This window comes from Polyodon spathula, chromosome 15 (assembly GCF_017654505.1).
Source record: "Polyodon spathula isolate WHYD16114869_AA chromosome 15, ASM1765450v1, whole genome shotgun sequence".
Lineage (NCBI taxonomy): Eukaryota > Metazoa > Chordata > Actinopteri > Acipenseriformes > Polyodontidae > Polyodon > Polyodon spathula.
The window spans coordinates 21,796,755-21,821,676 of NC_054548.1; the positions used below are offsets into that span (position 1 = coordinate 21,796,755).

Here is a 24,922-nt window from a genome sequence, read left to right on the forward strand (position 1 = left end):
GCTTTACAGAAAATTCACATCATTTATGTTCAATGGAGACATATCACATGGTTCTCAATTGCCTTTCTAACGCTGGTGATTCATAAAACATTTTTTTTTTTTAAATTATTAGTTTAATGTTAGTAGATGAAGGTGACAAGGCAGTGTTGGCCGTCAGCTGGCTCAAAGGGGCTGGGGAAGAGGAGGTTTGGGAAATATTCCCCAATGCTGGGGAGATGTTTCACACTGTAGGCTTTAAGAGAAGAGGCACCGTTAAGTAGGGCCAGGTCCAGAAAGGAAACCATGAAGGACATGTGTGGGGTCTCTTGAGGCAATGGTCTTTGTTTGCCTCTAGCTTTCTCCAAGCCTTCTATGCTGAGACCTTGCTCTGGGAACTCCACCCCCTCGGCGCTGTTGTATATCCTCAACCTCTTTAATCCGAACACGGTCAGGTACTCGGCGGGGAGGGGATTGAACCCACATGCGGCAAGCCTGAGATCAGGCACAGAACTGTAGTTAACCAGCAGCCTGAGTACCCATGGGTCTTTCAGCCAAACAGTCAGCCCCCCCTGATAGGTAAACCCTGTGCTGCCTGTGATGCTGGACAGAGGGACCGTCCTGCAGCTGCACAGCATGTTGGCCTGGGCTTTGTTGCAGTCCTCGACCCTGGAGGCGCAGCTGCAGTTGCGGATGCTGTTGTTGTTGTTGTGGTAGATGAGGGTGCTGTTGTGGGGTTTAGCTGCAGCGAGGGGTACAAGGACTGTACAGAGACTCAGAGTGCTTATCAAGAAAGGAAACTGGGGTGTCGGGGAAACCATTTTGAGAGAGTTGTCTCAGCATTCCTGCATGGTCGCTTGCATCTCTAGTTACTCGTGGGCTGCAATCTGAAAATAATAAGTATATAAATAATGTAAATACCGTACATCAGACTGTACATCTGAACAGTTTTACAGAGCTATGATTCATTTTTAAGTGTGGTATAGGAGGAGTGGAACATGTTGAATTCTAATACATTTACGTTCAGGATTTGGAACGTTTACCTTTGAGTTCATAGCATTTAAAAACAAATCATCGCTATTATACACCATTACTTTATAATAAAAATACCTTAAATGTTTTATTCTCTTTTCTTTTTGTTCTCAGATACTTCAATCTATTTGTTTTTGCTTTTTACTTAACACTCTTCTGCAGGTCTCAATAGTTGCTGTAGTAATGGAATGTTTCTATTCCAGTTTACACTAGTTCCATTTGATACACTACAGGAATCAAAAAGCTGTAAAGTATTGTAACATATCCATGGCCGTAGCTAGCAATGAGGACACCTCGGTTGTTTTTTTGCATCATAAATGCTGATACTCATGTAAAGTTCAAAAGACTCCTTAATTTTCTTTGTTGAGTTGCTGTATAACATAGGTTTGGAGGTTGAATGGTAAATACCAAGCAGTCATATAAATACTGCCACCTATAGCTTGAAACCTAAATTTGACCTCGGGAGAATGTCCTCTCTGGTTATGGCCCTGAACATATCCTATCCTATGAAAGGTGGAAAGGTTGTGATGGTGCATAATGTAAAAAAACTTGTGAGAAATGTCCTTTCAAAGTGTAATGAAATGTGAGTGGTTCCCAAGCTGTAATCTTCAATAGTTCAGCCAATCATGTGTCAGTACCATGAAAATGTACTTCAATGGAATCTTTTAATAAAGAAGTGTTCAAATAGTGGAAAAAATACAAAACAGTACGCCAAAACAGCGAGAAAGTGTTACGTGAAGGAGATGTCTACAGGAATAATAAAAGAAACGTAACATTTCAAATTGGAGACATTGAAACAAAACATACCATTTGTCAAAAAATTATTTTAGTATTTATAAATTTATCACATACATTGAAGTGTTTGATTACAGAGGAAGGCAATATATTGTAGTAGCTTTTTTTTTTTTAAATGATGTATAAAAAGGTTTAAAGGTTTCCATTTTATCTCAATTTATTCTAACTGGGGAAGCGCTACTTATGCTACCTTTAAAGGTTATTTTTTTTGTTTGTTTATTAAAAAAGCTATTTGAACTTTCAAAATCTTGACCTTTCTTAATGACATGTTCGTGGAAATGCAGTGCTGACAACATCTGTTTAATAAGCAAAAGTAAATGGCATTTAAAGACCACTGAAAGTGAACAGAAACCACCTCTCTGACATCACTGTTCAACCAACAAAATAAAACATCCACGCAAACTTCATGATAACAAAATCTTACTTACATACCAGTGCTCACTTAGAGAAAGTGACACAATTATATCTTTAAAACTGATTCTTTTTTTTTTTTTTTCAACAAGACTGAAAGCACTGGTAGTGGCTCTGATTTTGGTAGGTTTTTTTTAATTATTTTTTGAGAATATATATTGTCTAGATGTTTTGTCTGTTCTTAATCTTCCTGTATGCATTTTTATTTATGGAAAGAAGATGTCATATCAACTGTGACCATACTGGGCGTGCTGTCAACTAAGAGTATATGATGCTTTGTGTTACTGCTGGACTTATTGAATGGCTCAATGCTCGTCGACAACATTAATGAAACAAGCATTGAATGAAAAATAGCACTCGGTTATTATGTTTAAAATTAAGAAATAATCATTTGATACCTGGTGTGTGCCCTACAAGCATTACTGTTCTTTTGATATTCAGGGAATGTCTTGAGACTTTGGCCAGGGCAACGTCTGTGTCCTTGCTTTCCTTCATTAACATGCAGAGCAGATGGGGCATTGCTTTTACTTCTTTTCAAAGGTGCCTCAAGAGCAAAATTATAGATGCTGGAAAATAATGTTCAAGTTTAAAACCAAGAAAGATTTGAACTGGTCACTATCTGGTCAGAAATATTGGTCAAGGGACTTTTTGTGTTGCTGACACTTGTAAAATCAGTTTCCATGGTAAGATTAGCACCCTACACTACTAGTATGTGCTCATCAGGGGGTTGTGGCAAAGTTCCCTGCCCCTGGGCTATTTATTTGTGTTGTATGTTACGTGTAGTGTGTTAATGTTGGTGTATAGTCATTGGTACACGGGATATAAATGGGTCTGTGTAACACGAGTGGTTTAAAATGTATATTTATATTAAGGCACATGCAGGGAAAATGTAGTAATATGTGAGCACGGGGAATTGCACTTATTAATTCAGGTGCAGTTGTACCGAGACTCCATGTTTTTACTCACTTGGGGTTGAGTGTTCGGTGTGTGGAGAATAGATGAGAGAGAGGAGATTTATTCGGATTACAATTGCTATTGCGTGCTGGAAGTGCCAGCGCGGTACTTGTGTTCTGCTTTTTTAGTGTTAGTACGTTTTGTTTGTATATTTATTTTGTCTAAAGTGCTGTGTCCTGTTTTGGTGTCAGTGTTTTTGTTACACACCTTTTTATTCTCTGTCTGTTTAATTATTAAACAGCGCATCAGCGCCTTCACCGCTTCCGTGTTCTGTTTTGTTTCCTGTTTCTGGTCTGACGTCACCCACTGCAGCCATCTTTGTGACAAGGGTCCATCACAAAAATATCCGAATGCAAATGTTCACATGGCTACACATTATAGCTGGTGAAATAATTCCAGAAATCTCTCTTGCATTCCCGTGCACTTTGTAGGTCTCAAGTATGCAGTTTTGAAAGAAGCAAGTATTCATTGCAAAGGTACAGTAAAATAAAGATTCTAGTTTGCTTTACATTCAAGTAGTCATTTTCATTTCCTAGGTCCTTTCACCACACCAGATATATGCAAACACAGCTTTCTTTAACTGAATATGAAACCAGGCAGAATGAGTGTTTTGTTCAAAACTGCTAGGGTTAGATTTCTGGAATGATTTCAATAGCTGTAACCCGTTTAACACTTGAATTACATACTAGATTTTTACAATAGCAACACAAAGTGATCATCTGACTTTACACTTATTATATTAACTAGGCAATAATGTATTAATAATGTATTGATATGAAGCATTAATACTGGGAAACTAAAAATATGAGGTATAATAATAATAATAATAATAATAATAATAATAATAATAATAATAATAATAATAATAATAATAATAATAATAATAATAATAATAATAATAATAATAATAATACACTGCCGTTCCAGTGCCCTGTCCTTCCAAATGTTTGTCAGACTTGCTTAATGCTGCACGGAGCCCTTTTGTGGGTGGTCCATGAGTTCTTCCTTCTGTGGGCTTCTGTAGATGAATGCACTTCATAATTGTTCACTGTAGACAGACCCTGGGTGCTTTCCCATGTTGTAAAGCTCACATCAAATCAGACTCCTGTCAACCTAACTGCCTTTGATTTTTGGATTTTTTATTTTATTCCTTATGCTTCTGTCAAGAGTTCCTAAATTATAGTTAGCCAAACTCTGAGAAGCTACTAGAAGTTCATCTAAAGCACACATTAACAGAGACCCTCTGAGAGACTGATGACAACAGTATTAGGAGCATGATGTAGGGATGAATGTTGTAGTAAACATTTTGAAAATACATATTGAAATGGACTCTGACCTCTATAAAATCTCCATCTTTAATATGTTGTTAAACCCAATCTTATATGTTAATATCCCACACACAAAAGAAGAACCAGTAAATCACTTCCCGTTGTGGTTGTTGATAGTTCCATTGAAATGATTGGCCTTTATCTTCCTTTCAAATATATGAAAAAACAAACATGTGTTTTATTATAACCAATTTACACTTTTCTTCCCTTCAAAACATATTTGCAATGTGTGGGTTAATGTATGTATGTAACCAAAAGCATTAATCACAGCCCAGTGGGAGTGTATATATATATAGTTTTGGGATATCCATATCAGTGTTTCGCATAAAATTTGACCAGAAAACACATTTTTTAAGAGATACACAAAGTAGCATGCATGAATATGATTTCAGAACCCTGCAGCTTTACATTTGCCAATCGTAAGACATGACATAACTGGCATAACTTGAAACATCTGCTTTATATTTTTGAAATAACCGAATGAGTAGCTGGCCATTTACTATTTCAGACAGGAAAAACAACCTGAAAGGTTAAAAAATAAATAAAAAAAAAAAATCTAATGATTATTACCAAGATTCCCGGTTCAAATCGTGGATCAGGCACTGACTCACTGTGTGTGACACTGAACAAGTCACACAACCTCCTTGTTGTAGGGGACTCTGCAGCAACAGTTGTTAATGCACAGTCCACCCCCTAGTCTCTGTAAGTTGCTTTGAATAAAAGCGTTTGCTAAATTACTAATTATTATTATTATTATTATTATAATAATAATAATAATAATAATAATAATAATAATAATAATAATAATAATAATAATAATAGCTGAACTTCTACTTGTCACAAAGAATAGTTGCTGAAAATATTTAGGATTTGAGAATTCAAGTTGTGAGGCATTTAGATATCACAGATAGTTTTCCTGACTCATTAATTTTTACAACGTATTACAATGTTTACCATGCTCATTACACTTGCCTGTACAGTGTACTACAGTTGTAGGCCAAGTCTGATAAATTTCTCAGTGAATGAAAAACAATGAGGACATCAGATGGACAGGAATGAATCTGCAGATTCTTCTGTTAAAATGCATTCTTAGTCCTCTGAATAAATCCAAACAGTGAATAGTATGTCACCAGCCACAACTGAATTAGCTGATTTTACAAGCTCCTAACTTTCACACAATATAAGGCGCTACATTGAAAGCATGGGGGTACATATTAAATATAAGCAAAGGAGCTGGAGCATCTGTATTAATTGTGAATTATAAATTAAAAAGTACTTACCTTTTTTTTCTTTTGTAACATTTTGCCACCTTTATAAGAAAACTGAAAAAAGATTTGCAGGCGTTTTCTCACATTTACTTTTTCTTGATGACACACTTTAGATACCAGTCCTCCTAATCTTAAGAATCTCTAGATGGAATGCAGCCTCTGCACTTGCTCTGCTCCTTTGCTTTTCTGCAACAACCCCTGCTGCCCCCCCCCCCCCGTTTCCATAGCAACCAGAAGTGGAGTCTGTGGCCTACTGATTTAATTATTAAATCAGCAGGACAAGCAAAGCCCTTCTTTGTGTAGAAACTCCCCCAGACCATTAATTGAGATTGTCACAGTTGTTCAGAACTTTAAACAACTTGTTCCATAGTTTACACATGGCAAACATAAGCTAATTTTAAAAGCACATAACAGAGGACGCAAAACGTCTTAAACAAACATGCTAAAGCTGATAACTTTTATTCTCCCATCTTTCATTTGTGGCTATTGTGATTTATTGAATTGAAACATTGGCCCTTATTTCAATAGCTTTAATTCAACAGTTACTTGTTCTTGTGGATATTCTTGGATCATTTCCAGAGTGTCAACAAAAGTCTAAAAAGGTCATAAACACCAACCTTTTTCTTGATTTCTCCCTCTCTTATGTGGTGCCCTTGAGCAGATATCTGTCAGTGGCCTGGTACTTTCAAAATATATACTGGTAATTGTTTTTATGAACAAATGGGGTTGAAGAATTATTTCCCCATAAATAAATTATTCTTAACCAGTTAGATTTGTATTTAAAATTTAGTGAATCAATGTAGAATACTTGACATAGTCGTGCATTGCATCTCAATAGCCACAAATCAGAATGCATAAGTGTATGTCCTTGTGCACAGATGTCCACTGTCAATCTCGTAGAAGTAATGTGTATTTGGTTAGCTTCAGATCTTGATCATGTTGGTTTAAGCATTTGTTCTCCGCCACTAGGAGTATCTGCTGCTCTGAAGCTGTCTTAAGATATGCCTCAAAAGATTATTCACCCATATAGCATGTTAGATAGACAGGGTTTTGACACCATTGTGGGCTCATCTAGACTGTAGTATACAATAACCCTACACTGCTCTCCCAGTATTTTTTATGGCCAGCCTTTCTGCTATTAGGCTAATCAATATGAAAAAGATGACACTAAACAACACTGTTTACTGCATAAACCACTTCTGATGAAATGCTTCCCAGGGATACCTGGAGGACTACAATGGTTATTAATAATAGTAATAATGACATTACTTTGGCATGTTTCTCGATAATAATAAAACTCACTTGTTTAAATAATGATCTCTCTCTTTATACACTTTTGAGTCCCATTAACAAATTGTAACAATTCCATTAACCTTTAAATCAAACCTTTCAGGAAATTAAACCATCACAAAAAAGGAACATTTGGGTACATTTTACATTAAATAACATTACTGAAACAGCTTTGTCATTTACAAAGATATGGATTTTCTTACACTGTTTTTTTTTTTTTTTTTTTTTTTTTTTTTTTTTTTTTTTACATTATTTTGGGCAATTCCCAATGAATAAAATATATACCTAACAGTTTCACCATTAAATGAGTCACTAAAGTCAACAATAGTTGCAATGATCACCTTCTAAAAAATGTGAATGCTTCCCCACCTCAGTAGCACAGGAATGTTTCTGATAGCTTAACGTTTGGACATACAAGGTTATCTGTACTCTTGTACTGTGTGGGCTATGCCACATACTTTCATCTAGATTCTACCGCCTTAATGTGGTTGACCCTGCCCTGCCTTCATTAGGCACAAGGGTCCTTGAGGGTGCAACCTCTTGGTTATGTGGTGCTGATGCATTCCTCATATGCTGCCGTTCCTTGTCCCTCGCAACGGCTCTGGTATACTATCCCATATTCATATTGGTGGTCGTCTTCAAATTGAAAGGGAAAATTAGGTTACCTACCGTAACACTGGTTCCCTGAAAGAGAAGACCACCACCAACCATGAAGTCGCATTGGTTGCCCTCAAGGAAAAAGAGAAATGGCTTCCTCAGGATGACGGTTTTAATCCCTCGGTTGACAGGACCGAGTGTGTCACCCCAGGAAGGGGCCTATCATCAGCTCTGGTATAAAGAGCTCAGTAATACCTACCCAATGGGGTGGGACATCCCATAGTCGTCTTCACTTTCAGGGAACCAGGGTTATGGTAGGTAACCTAACGTTCTGTTGTCAATTCAACGCTTGTCTTCTTTCTATTCCTTAAGGATATTATAATAATAATAATAATAATAATAATAATAATAATAATAATAATAATAATAATAATAATAATAATTTTTTTTATATAGTACCTTTCCTAGTGGACCATCATCACAAAGCACTTTACAAGATACGGGACTAGGGTGCGTGAACTATGTATCAGTTGTAGAGTCACTTATGACGTCTCACCCAAAAGACGAAGCGCAAGGAGGTTAAGTGACTTGCTTAGGGTCACACATGAGTCAGTGCTTGCGCTGGGATTTGAACCAGAGGCACACAAGCCCATTTCTTTAACCACTGGACCACAGCCTCCTATATTATCTTCATCCTGGGTTTGTCAGTTACAGATGTTTCTCTGTACTTATTGATTATGCTTCGGATATCACACCCTGAAAATCAAGTGATGCAAACTTTTTCACTTAATGTTTTTTCCTTCTTTATGCAAGTCAAGGTTGTTATAAAAGTAGAAAACACTAGTGGAGGCTTTGAGTAAATCATTGATGCTCATAATGCATCGGTGTAGAACATGTCTAAGACTTGTGCACAGCAATGTACTTAAATGGAAAAAAGCACTGAACTCAATTGACTAAAATAGGTTGCATTTCTTAAAAATTAATTATCGGACAAGATAAAAAAAAAAAAAAAAGAAAGAAAAACAAATCGTTAGACAGGGAAGAATACATATGAATCACATACAGGTCTTCCACTGGATATCGCTTTCAAAATACTGCGACAAACCCCATGCCAGATGGCCATCTATGCCATGTTACCAGGTATTGAACCGCTTTAGACTGGGATAAGAACACACGGAGGTCGTAGAGGGGTTCCCGCTCTGTGCGCATCAACTTTGAAATATGTGGCCCAAAGCCATTTAACCCCTGAAATACCCGTTACTTATTCAATTTGTGTTACATTCGCACTGTGCGAATAAGCTGGAATAAGTTATCTGTGCCATGTTTGCCCACTGCTCGTTTATCAAAATTCGTTTTGGGGGACGTAGAGCGGTTCCCCCTCTGTTAGAATCAACTTTGAAATGAGTGGCTGAGAGCGATTTAACCCCTGAAATACTTACATATTTCAATTTGTGTTACACGTGTGGGATGAGAATAATAAGATGGCTGAAATAGAAGCTGGCGAAGAAGCTAATTTCAGTTCAGAATCGTTAATGACTTCACTCAGTGGTGTAGTCGAGGATATACGCAGGTAAACTGCGTTTACCCACTTTTATTTTGGGCAATATAGCGTTTACCACTTCTCATATAAGGGATACAGAGTTTACTCGCTTCTACTCTCCTATGCAAATCCTAGTTTAAAAACAAAACATTTTAACTGTACCCGTCTATGTTTTGTTACTGCGAATGAATGACTGATAGCTTAGAGCTCTGTCTTAGTCAGAACTGTGGCGGGGGCGTGGCACTGGCTGCGTGGTCTGTTTGTGTGTGAGTGTTCTGTGATTGGTTGTTTATGTTTTCCAGGGCTTCTAATATGCAAGTAGGTGATGTGTGATTGGTCAGATGCTGTGTGTGGTAAATGGCTACCTTTGTGAACTTGGTAAACAGTCTGTACTATTTACAAAAACAGAATATTATTTGAAACAGTGTTGTCACTGTCCCTTGTGGAACTTCGTGCCAGAAATGCATTTTAACGGCTTTCATTTTTGCCCCCGATGTCCTCCAAACCCAGTTAAATAAAGGAAACAATGGTCGACCTAAGTTCCTACCCTGCCGCTTCCTGACCTAGAGCAGCAACCGAGAGTTCACCCACTTTGTTTTCAACCACTACACCACTGAATTCACCTATAGTTTGAGCTTTACTGCACAGTGCAACAAACACTATGCTTCCCCAGCTCCCTTTGTCACAATAAGTCGATGAGTCTTTCTGGGGTATTTTTATTATTATAAACTGGTTAAAATTAATAACTAGAGAATCATACACAACACACACACACACAATAGGTTAAGAATACTAGGAAAATGTGTGCTATTTATATTCACGTTTTGTTAATACATTTGAATTAGTATCTATTATTTTGCCATTTATAATTTGTGACGCAATTCAATCCAAATACATATCTCTACATGTTTGTTACATCAAAAGTTTTTTTTTTTTGTTTCAGTTTGCACGGGGAATTCTGCTATTACTGGAAAGCAGAACGTTGCAGTGAAAAGGTCGTGAAATGAATAGACAAGAGGTACGGCGCTTTTTATATGTCACAGAATCACGTTTAAAGCATTTGGCAAAATTCATATTCATAGTACCTCACTTCTGGTTGAAGAGAGCTTACCGTACAGTGCGTGCTAGAGCCGGTTGTTACAGTTTCGTCTTTTTGATGAATAATAATGATAAAAATAAAATAAATAAATAAATAAATAAATAAATAAATAAACTTTTTCAGAAAGACAAGACTCGGGAGACTTCGCATAAGTCAAAATACAACAAGTAAGTAATAATTTGTTTTTTATTTATTAAGTTGTGATAAACCACATTTCTGGTGGGACCAGACTAACGGCGGATATGTAAAAAGTCGAATACATTAACTTTTGTTTTAAATACCATTATAGACAGTTGTAACATTTACTATATTAAGGCAATTATTGTTTCGATATTTTATTAGGGAGCTCCCCTAATTCCCTTGCTTAGAAAGATATAGGGTATTAATGCTTGTGACAGGGTAGCCATCTGTCGTGTGGGTACACTTTTAAAAATAACACAGTTCTGAGTTCATACAGGGCCAACACAATTTTGTGTTAAAATTAACAAACCACAGGCGAACAGAATTTATTTACATATGATCTAGTTTATAGTTATTATCTTCCATAGAGGTTGGTGAAGCTTGCAGTCAGTCAGTTACCAGGCTTTGACAATCAAGCCTTTAGAGCAGGACATGTGTATATTGAAATGATTGATTAAGGCAAGCATGTATCTATTCATGTGTAAAAAGTAAATATATAAATAAATAAATAAATAAGTTAAGCAAGATTGTTTTTTAAATCTCAGTCTATATCTTGTGCTGCTAGATAGGATTTTTTTCCCCATAAAAAGCTTCTTACCTCTAACACAAAGAATTTTGTTTTTTAATTTAACATAGAAAGAATGAACATGCCAATAAACATAAATATTTTCCCACAGAAGATATTGAATAACACCAACTTAAAATATTGTTTCTGGAAGGGGAATCAGAAATCACACAAGCATATTGTGAAGTCAGAACTAAATGCTGTTGTCATTTATTGTTATAGAATTTCCTATTCTGTTTAGAATAGGTAGGTTTCATTATTTGAACTGACATTATATAGTACAAGAACACATCTTTACATAATCTAATCAAATAAAAGCTTCCAATGAAACCATTACATATAGTACATTTTATCAGGGGAAATAAAAAAAAAAATTAAAACTGCACTGCAAAAAGTCTGATGCCCTCTTGTGTTCATTGTGAAGTATTGGAACTGGGCTTTAGGCAGCATAAAATGTACTGTAGGATTCAGTGTGAACCCCTAAGATTTTGAACTGGTCTATTTTGATTCTATTAATTAATTGTTTTTTTTTGTTGTTTTTTTTTAAATCTTTGCCACTATGTGTTGCTACTTTAGAGCAACCTGGTACTTATTAAAAATAAAAGAAACATGTCAAACACACCCCCCTAAAGAGATTCAATCTACTCTCCTATTAAATGTCAATTACTTTGACAGACACGCACAACCCCGTTACCTATATGACTGGATAGTACTCCAAGTGTCATGAGCTTTGTTTTTGTAAAAAAAAAAATGTAGTGTTGTTTAAATGTTGCATGCGACTAGAAAATCTTTTATGTAAATACAATGAAACTTGGTAAAGATCTCAATCTATATTTTCCACAATAGGCAAAATTGCAGGCAGATTGCCCGCTCCAGTGGAAAAAACAGGTTTTTAAAGTGCCAGCTCATTACTCTGTATATACATCTGCACTTTTTGTTTGTAGTTACATCTGTGGCATTTGATATGTAAACAAGTATTTTTGAAATTCAAAGTTAGAGCTGTCAGGATGATGATAAAGTTGACGACTGTGATGTATATCAACAGTGTGTAGCTAATAGGACAAGAAGGCAATGAAGAGTCTAACATTTAATATTTGGTATTAATGATCTAAAATTTGTTATGCTGAAAATAAGTGCTGAAGTTCAACAGAATAGTAGCATACTTTTTTAATTGACCAGGGCTAGGTAACCTTTACCCTTCAATTCCATTCAATGGCAAGATTTTTGCAACTAATTATTTATTGTATCTTTTGCAGAGCCAATATAATAAGGCATTAAGCCCAGCTGATACAGTATAAGTATGAATTAGTCCCAATGATCTACCCTCCCACCCTGTTCAATCACGGACTGGACATGAGGTTAGAAAAAAGACATGCAGTACATAATGTGCATGAAAGAACTATATTTGTTTCCAGTAAATGACGGCAACAATTTAAAGAAAAAAATAACGATGCTTCCCTTTTTTCTGATTTTTTTTTCTCTTACGTCTTTAGCTTGCGTGTATAAACTGTGGTTTCAGATGGAAACTACACAAAACAGGAGAAGGAAAAGTGGTTTTCTCTATAGAAATCTCAGTGAAACCTTTCTCATTGCTTCAGTGTAAGGATTGCAGGACAAGCACCACCAACCAAAGAGGACTGCTGCTTTCCAGTAAACTTTGAAAATCATGTATGGGTGAGTTTTTTGGTCAAAAAACCTCTGGATATATATATATATATATATATATATATATATATATATATATATATATATATATATATATATATATAAAGAAACCAAAATAGATACATAATTACAAGGATAAAATATAACAAGAAAATGTGCATTCTGTTTAAAATGAAAACAACATACATTAAATTAAACTGTTGCCATCATGTGTCTAGATAACAATAAGTTATACAAAGTTATGTGAAAATATGTAAACACATTTAGGACATAGGGAATTTACAGAATGCCCTAAACTAACACTGCAAACTGTAAAGTGCATGATACATTTTGGTGAATATGACTAAAGGTAAGTTTCACTGGTGTAACTTGCTTGAAGGAATGCAGTCTGCAACACTCCTCCATGCGTTATTCAGAAAGTCTGATCACAGTCTGTGTTTCATTTTAGACTATCAATGGCAGATGCATTTGCTTCGAAGGAGAAGGGCTGCCTGAAATGCTTGGTTTTGATGTTCTTGTCGGCAGGTAAGGATTGAACCTCATCAATGCTACTCAGCAGTAGCAAAGACTGAGACTGAAACATCTTGTTGTTGAATTCACACAAAACTTTTTGTTATTGTCCCAATGGTGCTGAGTAATGCATATGTCAGTAATGTTGTATAGAAACTGAAGAACACGCAGTGTGCTGCTTATAATGTTGTTTTTTACTATGTTTCTGTACAGTACAAAACCTTTACTCAGATAGTGGGGAACTGAGTAAGGGAAATTGATTGTTTATGTAGTGGCTGTGGAAGAGGAGCAAACATCTCACAGGCAGGAAAGTTAAGTTGTTAAAATGAAAAGAAGACAAAAGAAAGTTTAAGAAAGTTATTTAAGCTATCAGTGGGAATCTAATACATTTTGGAGACTGATAGTGTGACAACAAGGTTAACATGATCTTACTCATTACAACTTTATTATATACTCCTCCTTTGTATTGGTATTGACAATGTCGACCCAAGGGACTTTTTCGACCTGAAAAAAGAAACAAGGACAGGGGTCACAAATGAAGATTAGACAAAGGGGCATTCAGAACAGAAACATAGGAGGCACTTTTTTACACAGAGAATCGTGAGGGTTTGGAACCAACTCCCCAGTAATGTTGTTGAAGCTGACACCGTGGGATCCTTCAAGAAGCTGCTTGATGAGATTCTGGGATCAATAAGCTACTAACAACCAAACGAGTAAGATGGGCCGAATGGCCTCCTCTCGTTTGTAAACTTTCTTTTGTTCTGTATGGTCTCCTTATTAAAATAGGGGCAGTTATACAGTGCTTCTACAGTGCAATAGCTGTACAACCATTCACACTGCAGAAGGTCTGTCTTTGACTAATTTAGTTTATTATAGTTTTACCTCATAATTTATAGTTTAGTGTTTGAAGTCATAGTTGATGTATGGTTTTGTACTTGTGTAGAAGTAACTGACAAAAAATTATATTTACCAAGAGAGTAAGTAAGTAAGTTAGTACTGTATTTATTTAATAAAATAAGTATTTTCTAAAGTCATATTAAAAGCCAATGCACTATATGGTAAAGGTCATGTTTAGAATACATTATGAACAGTTACATGGACTTTAACTGAAATATTCAATATACTACATGTCAGTTGAAAGAAAAAATGAAGGCATGATCTTATTATTATGTAAATGCCAATGATCAACTGCTTGCTTTAAGGATTTATTACAGTAAGGAAGATAATTTTACATATTTTTGTAAGTAAGTTAGTACTGTATTTATTTAATAAAATAAGTATTTCCTAAAGTCATATTAAAAGCCAATGCACTATATGGTAAAGGTCATGTTTAGAATACATTATGAACAGTTACATGGACTTTAACTGAAATATTCAATATACTACATGTCAGTTGAAAGAAAAAATGAAGGCATGATCTTATTATTATATAAATGCCAATGATCAACTGCTTGCTTTAAGGATTTATTACAGTAAGGAAGATAATTTTACATATTTTAGATTTGCATATCAGTTACAGTAAAAGTACTTATTAAGGTTGTGTAAACAGCCATATAACAGTCATTAGTTTGAAAATAAGTAATAATATCTATGTTATTATTACTTACTGTTAGTAATAATACCTATGCAGGAGTGTAACAGGGCTGGGAGCCTTGTGCAGGAGAATGGGGCCCTGCTCCTATAAAGTATATTTGTTTCGTATTATTATTATTATTATTATTATTATTATTATTTATTATTATTATTATTATTATTGTTGTTATTATTATGATTTATTATATATATATTTAAATGAAAGCCATGCATTTATTATGTATTTAAAAATGTATTGATGGCGTAGCCGTGTTATTGTTTATTTGTCTATATGATGGCGTAGCCATGTTGTTTTGTTATTGTTTTATTAGATGTGACGGCGAAGAGCCGTATGTTTTGTATTGTTTTGCGGCATGAATGGGAAGCCCCATACACATTAAGAACCCATGCAGAAGGTGGCCATCTCCCGAATTAATTAAGTGATTAATTTGTTGCTAATCGGGCCACCTGTATAAAAACCCTGCAGTTTTCCCTGCTCGAGGTGGGTGTTCAGAAGTGGAGAACGGGAGAGCGAGGAGAGAGACATTTAAAAGTAAACACTTGTAGGATCCGTGAAGGCTACTGCCCAGCTGGACCTTAAGGGTTGTTTGTTTTCGAGATTAGTTTTATTTAAAACCTTTATTTTCGCTTGGGGAGCAGTGTTTTTGTTTAAATATTGTATTTATTTTTGCATTTAAACAAAACAGGTACTGCAGATAGGGTGCAAAAAGATGTTCTCTGCACTGTTTATTTAAACAAAAATAAATAAAAGATTTTAACAAGAATAAACACTCACAGAGCAGAGAAAATAAAAATGTGAACAAAAACAAATCATGAACACAAAATACAACAGGTCAGGCTGGGCAGATTGCTGTCACTGTTCATATTCTTTTGTTTCGTTTAAATTAAATTTCTCTCCTCTCGCTCTTCCAGTTGTTTAAATTGTGAACAAGGCGTGCTGATCCAGACCACAAGACAATATCTGGTCGAAGGTTAGTGGTGGCAATCTTAGGTGGAACAATAAGCTATTGACCAACATCTGCCAGCATTTTCTAGTCTCCAGCAGCTTCCAGTTGTCCTGGGCAAGGCATGCTTTTAACAGCTTTTATTGGCATTTGCTCTCCTTGGCGGAAGAATGTTGTATTTTGTGTGAAATGTTTTGATGGAACTGGTGGCAAGTTATTGGTCATGTTACGCTTTTCTTCCAATGCTAAGGCCAAACATTGCAGCACCTGGTCATGGCGCCAAGTAAACCGTCCTTGGCTAAGATCCACTTTATATCCTGTCAAAATGTGCCTTAATGTTGCAGGTGATGAACACAAAGGACATCCTCTCCTACCCAGAGGTTTAGGTTCTGTGTTGATGGAAGAACGTCATATGTTGATCTGATGAGGAAACTGACCCTGCTCTGTTCTATTGTCCATAGGTCTTGCAAGCCGATCTTGCGTTTTTCCACTCTTTAATCTCATCCATTCTCCCTGCTTGGCCTGGGAAACGGCCTTTACACACTTCATCCTCTCCTCCTGCTTTTGCACCTCATTGACTACCAGCTTCCTCCATTGAGCTGGGGCTGCCTTGTGCCATGTGGGAGGAGCTGAACTGAGACCAAGACCCCCTCTACCATGCTGAACTTGCCCCATGATATCACTGATTCGAAGGGCAGCCTTTGCATTTTCCACGGCTTTCTTTGCCACCCACTTTCTTCCAGTTTTCAACACAGGTGCTGCCTCCCTTATGCATTTGTCGCGTGACTCTACTAATGTCATTTCCAGTCAGACCTTAGTGCACTTAAACTCCTCGGCTAGAGAGGAGACTGGTAGCTGCAGTATTCCTTTACTTCACTGCTGAGGCAGTGTGGAACTCCCAATCATTTTCTAACTCATGAACTGATTAAAACTTCCAGTTTCTCTACAGTTGTCAAAGAAACCTCGTACGCAGTCAGTGGCTACAGCAGCCTCGGCAGTTGACCAAACTTTTTCCTTCCTTTTTTCAACTCCAAACCTTTCGCTTCCATATGTCCCCAAATTTATCTTTTCAAATCTTTTCAACTGTTCCACTTAACCTTTCCAACGCAAAACAGAGATCCCTGTTTACTGTTCCTATGCATTTTTCTCACAAGCTTTTGGCCATTTAACTCCAGGCTTGTACCCATTGAGGTTCTTTTCTCTGGTTTGTTCACAAGGATCATTAGGTTCATCACTAGCTGTATCCATGCAAGTAATTAGATATAAGTCTCTTTAGATTTTGTACCTTTGTGATTGTTGGGCTCTATTTTTAAATAAACATGTACATATTTAAGTTAGCATTCGATCTGGCATGTGTATCAAATTAGTTACATAATTGTGCTGTAAGCATGTTAACTGGAACTTTTCGTTTATTCTTTCTATAACAAATGTGCTAATGTCGATTTGCAGGAAATAGCTTTGAGAACCTAGCTCTACGTGTGTAATTATCTTAATGCATTTGTATTTACCTTCTTTTAATCTATACATTTTACAACCTTTTGCATCACCTATTTATTCATCCAGGTGAGCTTATATGTAGGGGCTGCAGACCTATGGGGTTGGGTCACATGTGGTCCAAGGACCTCAGCAACGGCACCTGAGCCTTTCTAAAAGTGGGGGGGCCAAAGTCGAGGTGGGTGGTATCACTGCCCCCCCCCCCCGACTAATTTTCATACATTGCAATTAAATGACAGCTTTGCAGGATGACATTCATTTTAAGTACAACAAAGTACAACAACATGTTTGAGTTTAAAACAGAAGGCCTGGAACAGAAAACTGGTTTAGCATGTGTTGATATATCAACGTCAGACGTAATAGGCTACTTGATGCATTTTGTAATACAAAATTATCCCAAACTACAAGAGACCGAGCTTGTACTGGCATAAAAGTTCAGCGGCTGCTTTTACAACAGAAAAAAAAATATATAGCTATACCTTTTTCTCCTTATCAAACCTTTTTTTTTTTTATCCTATAAAATAGATAACATTACTATCGTGTAAAAACTACCAATTTTGTTTAAGTTGTACAGCTGTGTTCCTGTTATTTTTGAGAACAGTGAACTTTTAGGAAATTACACATTATTTTGGGAATTCCTCTGGGGAATTATGTTGTATGAGTCGGTCCCAGTTTCAGTTTCTACACCTGACTGCTGTATACTAGTTTGGTGATGCAGAGCATCACTATTAATAACTTCCCATCAGTAAATAAATGCAAAGTGACAGACTACACAGACAACACTACATACTGGTACAACATGGTCAGTACAGAAAAGTTGTTCTTATTTTGCTTGGGCTAGGGAGTCAAACAGGAAGTTGTATAAGCTGCATTTTGCCATGTTTACTTAAGACCCAGTTGCCCGTTATTTTTAGGAATGTACAAAAAAAGGTGGACGAATGCTAATCTTCTCTAAATTGTAGTGAAGGCAATGTAAGTTAATATTAGGTACAATATCCAAGATTAAGGGTAGTCAGGGTCTGTGAAAATTCAGCAAAGAGGTGGTTCATGCAGAGAACTCACTTTTAAACTAGATTAAATTCGTAAACAGCAAGCGTATTAGGCACCCTGATTACCAGAACATTTGTCAGTCAAATGACTATTGTCTCATTCGTCAACCGATGTGGCATCACAGTGACGGGGCCAAAACTTGGAAAATGTGTTTATAACTAATAGCACAGTTTTCTTTTCAGGCCTGCCCACTTTTGATTTGTATGAACATTTTGATAAACAATGGGATGATGTAAAAATGTTTATTGGTGGCTGTGTTACCAAACATTTACAAATATATTTTTTTCAGTTGCCACAATTAGACAGTTTTTGCATTAGACTGCGAAATCCCATTGAAAGCAGAGTGCACTGTTTGCTGAGGTGTATTCTGGTGTTTTAGTGCAGTACCAATTATTATTATTATTAGTTGGCTATGACATGTTCTATTGTTTTATGGTTTAGGGCTGGCTGAAAATATACATTGAGGGAATGTCTACAATGTTGTGGTCATTCTTTGTTGTCTGCATTGAATATCAATGAGATTATTGAAGGTCGGTATCGCATGATTTGTCCACAGAAGTGTTGTAGACTAAAACCAATAAAAAATAATTAAACATTAATTTCAAAACAGGAAGTCAAAGTTTTAGTAGTGCTACAGTTTTCAATGTTATCACCCTCATAAACACACTGTAAACTTTAAATGACCTCATATGAAAAAAGTTACACCTTAAACCAGTTTATAGAAAGGAAGAATTCATATCAATGAAAAATTAAAAGCCTGTTTGTACATTTGGCCCTCAAATACAGAATCCACAGGCCCTACTGGGAGGGGTTAAAAAAATAAATAATGGTGTGATGTGAACAGACAAGCTTCAAACGAAACGTTACGAAACATTGACATGGAAGATATTCGGAAATTCGGAAATTCCTGACCACAAGATTTTCTGTTCTGTTTTTTACTAGCTGTGTTTTATAATATAATGATTGCTGGTGACTCATGACCTTACAAAGAACAGAACAGTGCAATGCCCAGAACCAGCCATTTTAATGCAGACAACAAAGTATTAATGCTGTTGACAAACTGGCTTAAAGACAGCAGAATTCTCCCAGCTAAAGTTACAATTTTACAGAAGTCACAAATGAGTTCTTAGTCACTTGTAGTAGACATCTCAAATAGACATCACAACAACCTTTGTAAGGTGTAAGAGTGTACATCACTGTAAGATTTCTAGTTAACTGCCATATAGCTATAATTAGTTTTTTCATCATAGAATTTGACAAGCATGGTTTGTTGTGAACCTCTTTAATGTTTGTTGTTTCAATTTCAACAAAAAGTAATGGGTGTGCTATGGGGAGACAGCATGAGGAACCTGACTGAAGTATGCTAGTGCAATTTTTTAAACTTTTTTTTTTTTTTTTTTTTCAAATGATGATCAAAACAGTAACGGATCCTAATAATGGAGCCATCAAACATATAAACCTGTTTTGTGAGGATCTGTTTTAATCACATTTTTTATTGTATGTAGAAATGTCAATAATGTGGCCATTAAAACACCTTTGGGTATAATTTGTGTAGAGTTATAGAGTGACATTAGTAAGATCAATAAAACAGATCCCAGGTTTTGCCAACCACAGAGATAAAAAGTGCCTGACTGACACATCTAAACGTACCCTGACTGGAAATTGAATTTTGAGGGGGGAAAAACAAACAAACACGTAAACAAATGAATATGATCCTATTATTTTCTTTCTTCTTAGTTACAGTATGCCAAAAAAACTCCTGGGACATTGTAATCCGTGGGGAAATCGGAAAAACAGTCATGCTTCCTTGCATCCATAAGGCAGTTCCGAAAGAAAGGCAGGGAAATGTGATGATATACTGGCAGACTGAAGATGATGACGTGGTCCATGAGTTCAGTAAAGGAAAAGAAGGCTTGCAATATCTGGGAGAAGCATATAAGAACAGGACAATAATTTTTACAGATCAGTTGGAAAAAGGAAATTTCTCTGTACAAATAGCTCCAGTTAGACACACAGATGCCAATGTTTACATCTGCTACTTTAATGACGCCAGAAGCTCCATGTTAAACCCATGCACCGTTAAACTGGAAGTCACAGGTAAGATCTGATGTCTGGTTATGATAATAAAACCTAGTCATGGTGAATTCTATTAAGATTTGGTTTTTTATATGAACAAGGATGTCATCTTTGCTACGGCTGTACATTTCAATTTAAATTCACGAAATTTCAAGATCAATTTTTGTCATAAATAAGTACTTCTCAAGATATATATATAAAATATTGGTGTGATATGTGGAAGGAGAGACATACAGACACACGGTACCTACAAATACCCCTAGATTATGTAAGCAAGCTAAAGAATGTGATAATAGATCTAGATTTGGAGAATACATACTGACCTCAGTAAGATGGTGATTCTTCAATTTGTCCCTATTATTTGATGCATTGCAAAGCAAAGTTTGATGTTAATCAAGCCAAATTGGAACTGGCCTACTCCCTACATTTTCTAAATCTATCTTAATTCATAGAAATAAAAGTTCCATTGTTGGTGCTAGACGAGGTTGTAAAAATTTCAACTGTTGTTCCCTTTTGTGAAAAAAAGCACTAATAATGATTTGGTGTACAATGAGAATAATTGCTTAAGTAAGAAATTTTAAAAGTTGCAAATTGTCTGCTGGGCTCTTTTCAATTCAAATACAGATTATGTGTATCTCATAACAAATCATTTATGGTTTACTGGTAACTTCAAATTTTAAGTTTTATGGAACTCTGCAGGCAAAATCTAATGGGACCCTTCACTTTCACAATGTGAGTTTTGGGTTTGCGGATGATAAAGACCGAACACATTTAGATAATGCCTTCATACTAGGTCCACAGGTGTATTCTGTGATTCTCTCGGTCAGGTTCGGTCGAGGGATGTCGTACATTTCTGATCCGTTCCTGATAGTTTCTTTGTAAAAGTGTTTATGCTACAGGTCAAAGTACTGTATCAGAAACTATTGTAGGCCGGTTCTTTATATTTGCAGGGTTTGGTAAACTGTTCATGCTTAAATGTATGCTGACCGAGAAATTGACCTCAAACCTAATATGGCTGTGGTATTGAGTTACAGATACATAGAGACAGTACATTTTTAAGTTATTGTTTTGTGTCTGTATCTTTGATTTTCCTCCAATAAAACCGTTTCACTGTCGTATTGCTTTAACCTTTGGATACTACAGTGAATCGTTCTTTTTCACATTTCCATTTTATTTCATGTTTATTAATCATTTGGTCTGATATGATTTGGTACCAGGAATGCCTGATTTTGCTCACAAAAACTCCCATTATTGTTTTCTCTTTTTTTTTTCCTTTAGCAAGTTTTACAGATCCATCAATAAACCTAGGACCTTGCTGGAAAACTGGGGAGCAAGTAGAAAGAAATGTAAGTTGCATTTCAAATGGAGGATATCCAAAGCCTCAAGTACATTGGAGCATACAGAACGGAGAAACCCTTGTTCATCCACAGGGAGAGACGAACTTTACACAGGATCCTGACAGTGGACTGTACATTGTTGACAGTCAGGTGACTGTCAACTTTACTGAAGGGCTTACCATCAGCTGCTCCATTGAGAACCAGAAAACAGGAGAGAACAAAACATCATCTTTACGAGGCTGTGAGTTCCACTTTCAAACATAATTCATATTTGTATTAAAAAGGACTTTCCCAGCAGTGAAACAAAGGCATAGATTGAGAAACAAGAACTTAAAGTATTTTGAACAGTATCATTTTTTTTTCAACTCCAGATGAGCTTTTTGTTGACTTTGCAACTCGGTTGACTCATGGGTGCTACCTGCAAAGAGACAAAATCTCAATAATATGAATAGTCACCTGGTTCTTTAAATCCCATTTGGAATGTGAGAATCAGCATTTAGACTGTATTTACATGTTAAAACAACACACACTGTATTCCTTTTCAATTCAACTTTTCCACACAAGCTTCACATGCATCTTTGTAGCTGGAATTTGTACATGGACTCAGTAGAACTGTAACCTCAGAGTGAGTTTCAGGGTTCTGCTCCCTCTCAGTCTCCATCATTCCTGTCAATGTACTTTCTGTCAACCTACATTTCCTTGCCAAATCCTTCTTCCTCCCGTCCTCCTCCACTATGCTACGCCACCTCTGCAACTGTTCTCACTCCAGGGCTGTGAAGCTCACTTCTGGACCTTGGAGGGCGACCTGTGTTGCCTTGCAGAGGAACCCCTCGCCACACCTTTGTATCCCTATACCCCTTTCCTGTGTTCACTCAAGTCTCCCTCTTTTATCCTTCCTTGTCAGTCTCCCCCTTCGACGAAGCAAAGCTCATTTCCCAGCCTCGGAGGCCACACAGCCCCAGTCTCTACCTTCACTGCAGTTCCACTCTCCAGGGGGAGACCTCTGGCCATCTTTCCTTCCTATTCCCATTTCCCATGTCCCAGTCTTTCCCCCTAGGTGATCCACGCTGTTGTTCTGAACTGGTGTGACCTGGCCACGCCAATCCCCTCTCCAAGAGCAGTCACCTGAATGTGGAGGGGGGGAGGGGGATAAGGGTAACTTTTTTCTTTCTGCTTTCCCACGCTCCCAAGCAAGTTGACCCTGACTTTTCCTTCCATCGTCACAAGCACTGTTCCTGCTCATTTCCTCTCCAGCCAAAAAAAATTGATTTTACTAGTTTTTCAACCCAATTTTCAAAATGAAAGTACCAAAACTTTTCAAGTTGATAGAATACAAATGGAATACAAAGAATATTTAAATAATATTAAAACTGAAACGTGTAGTATATTTAAAACTTTATCTGACGCTCTGGTCCTATTTCAGGTCTAACAGCAGTCCCTCCTGGCTCCCCAGTAGGCATTTTGGTTGGTGCAGCATGCATAATTGTTTTGGTGATGACTGGTTTTTTCGTCTGGATCGTGGTTTCTATCAAAAGTACGTTCTGTGCTATTATTTACTGAAATAATTATTCACAAGCGCCACCTAGTGGAAGCATAATTTTTTATAAATATACTAACTAGTTAGGCAGATCTGGGTAAAATCAAATTAATGCAGCTATATTTCCCGGACCAACAGTAGTAGCATACAGTATATACATTTACTATATGCAAACAATTGTGGTTTAGATCATTTATACATGACATGAGGGAACATATAATATGTTTTACTGATAAAAGAGAAAGCAGGTCATTGTTAATTGAACAGACACAAAATTGTAGGTGGGTTTGACAAAAAAAAAACAAAAGAACAACTCTGTTTTGCTTTTTTTCCCAATAGGAAACCAAAGAAATGAACAGCAAAACACAGCCTTAAATGAAGTGACAGGTAGGGGTGTTTCATTTACAATATTATAAATTACATTTAATAGAGAGTAACCCATCAGCACATCAATTCTGAGGCACCACATGTGGTCCACAGACTGTAATATGAGGGCTACTGGTTTATAGTGAATGATTAAGAAGTATGTTTTGCGTAATAAATGCATTTAAATTCTGAAGCTGTTTCTGTTTCTTTTATCTAGGAAACCGAGATACAAATCAGTTAAATGCAGTTTCAGAAGGTGAGTTTTTAATTGTGGGCCCTATTCACAGAGCTTTAACCAAGAATGTTTTGAATAATCGTAGGTAATAATCTGTTATTCATGAAACATTTTCTAAAATGTTTTTGGTTTGTTTCATAAAAACACACACAAATGTTTGCCTAATCACCAGTTCATACCTTTGAGAAAGGATCTAACTGTAAAGTTTATGTATATATACTGCCTTGGTTATTTTATACACTTTAAAGGGATTTTATCAACAATAACCTTTACATCCTCAATGCCTGCCAAGGCTTATTACATGAGCCGCTTTTATAAATATACATTGTATTATGCAATAAAATAATCTTTTTTTTTTTTTTTTTAAATCCTATCTCAGTATTATCAGAATTCTTCAACCATAGACAACTAATAACAAATTTATGCGATTCACAAACAGTTCATAATGTATTGACTAATTTAGCATTTATTTGGTGGTTATTCATTTGAATAATTGACATTTTCTGGTTAACTTATGGTTATTAAGAAACCTTTAATTGACAACTTTTGCTTATTGCTAAACGTACATTCCTGTTTAAATCTACTCTGTATGTTTCATAATAAACCCAGTATTTACTGTTGCAGTGTTTTGATGTGTGCTTTAACGCTAATACCCTCATGTTTTTAAATGTTTTGTTAAATGTTGCTGTTTTAGATCAGCAGTCAAGTCATCGTGTTGTAATACAAGAACTGGGAGAGAAAGGGAACGAAGAAGGACTTCCACTGAATAAAACAGAGAATAACCAAGTGGAATCAGTGACATTAAGTACACAAGTTTACATGTTTCCTTCATAAAAAGGACCAATCTTATGCTGGCTAGGTGGTATGGGGAATTGACTCATGATCTCAACCTAACCCCATGGACATCACAAAACCACCAGACAATTAAGCACAATTGTGTCTGCTTCCTGCTTGAGAAAGGCCCAGGAATGAATGGCAGGGTGTGCTCAGGTCAGAACTGAGGTGGACTGGAATCATTGTGCCGTTGTCCTTCCACTTTCATAACAAGTTTCTGCAGGATGCTCACTTTTTAAAGTGTTT

The 24,922-nt window shown here is 36.3% G+C and overlaps 2 protein-coding genes across 7 annotated transcripts; one reads left to right on the forward strand and one right to left on the reverse strand.

Moving 5' to 3' along the window:
* Positions 1-5,942, reverse strand: LOC121328032 (uncharacterized protein C21orf62-like). Its single transcript, XM_041272485.1, has 2 exons — positions 5,777-5,942; positions 1-863 (listed from the first exon to the last, which is right to left on the reverse strand). Exon 2 carries the CDS (start codon positions 795-797, stop codon positions 120-122), a length of 678 nt encoding a protein of 225 aa, XP_041128419.1. The 5' UTR covers positions 798-863; positions 5,777-5,942; the 3' UTR covers positions 1-119.
* A 4,092-nt stretch (positions 5,943-10,034) lies between these two features.
* Positions 10,035-24,681, forward strand: LOC121328155 (CD276 antigen homolog). Of its 6 annotated transcripts, XM_041272676.1 has the most exons (11): positions 10,035-10,209; positions 10,414-10,457; positions 12,292-12,393; positions 12,529-12,709; positions 13,149-13,225; positions 20,029-20,388; positions 21,646-21,945; positions 23,128-23,238; positions 23,581-23,628; positions 23,825-23,863; positions 24,537-24,681. In XM_041272676.1, the coding sequence occupies exons 4-11, from the start codon at positions 12,702-12,704 to the stop codon at positions 24,674-24,676; spliced, it is 1,083 nt and encodes a 360-aa protein (XP_041128610.1). In that variant the 5' UTR covers positions 10,035-10,209; positions 10,414-10,457; positions 12,292-12,393; positions 12,529-12,701; the 3' UTR covers positions 24,677-24,681. The 6 variants fall into 6 exon arrangements, with proteins under 6 accessions (XP_041128610.1, XP_041128612.1, XP_041128613.1 ...); XM_041272678.1 differs by lacking the exon at positions 12,292-12,393; XM_041272679.1 differs by lacking the exon at positions 12,292-12,393 and having other exon boundaries at positions 12,634-12,709.
* The last annotated feature ends 241 nt before the right edge of the window (positions 24,682-24,922 follow it).

Bases quoted from the DNA above. Each gene is read 5' to 3' on its own strand.
- LOC121328032 (XM_041272485.1), bottom strand. From the start codon at position 797: ATGGTTTCCCCGACACCCCAGTTTCCTTTCTTGATAAGCACTCTGAGT.
- LOC121328155 (XM_041272676.1), top strand. The intron at 20,389-21,645 runs GTAAGATCTGAT...TTTTTCCTTTAG, and splicing joins CGTTAAACTGGAAGTCACAG to CAAGTTTTACAGATCCATCA. The intron at 23,864-24,536 runs GTGAGTTTTTAA...TTGCTGTTTTAG, and splicing joins GTTAAATGCAGTTTCAGAAG to ATCAGCAGTCAAGTCATCGT.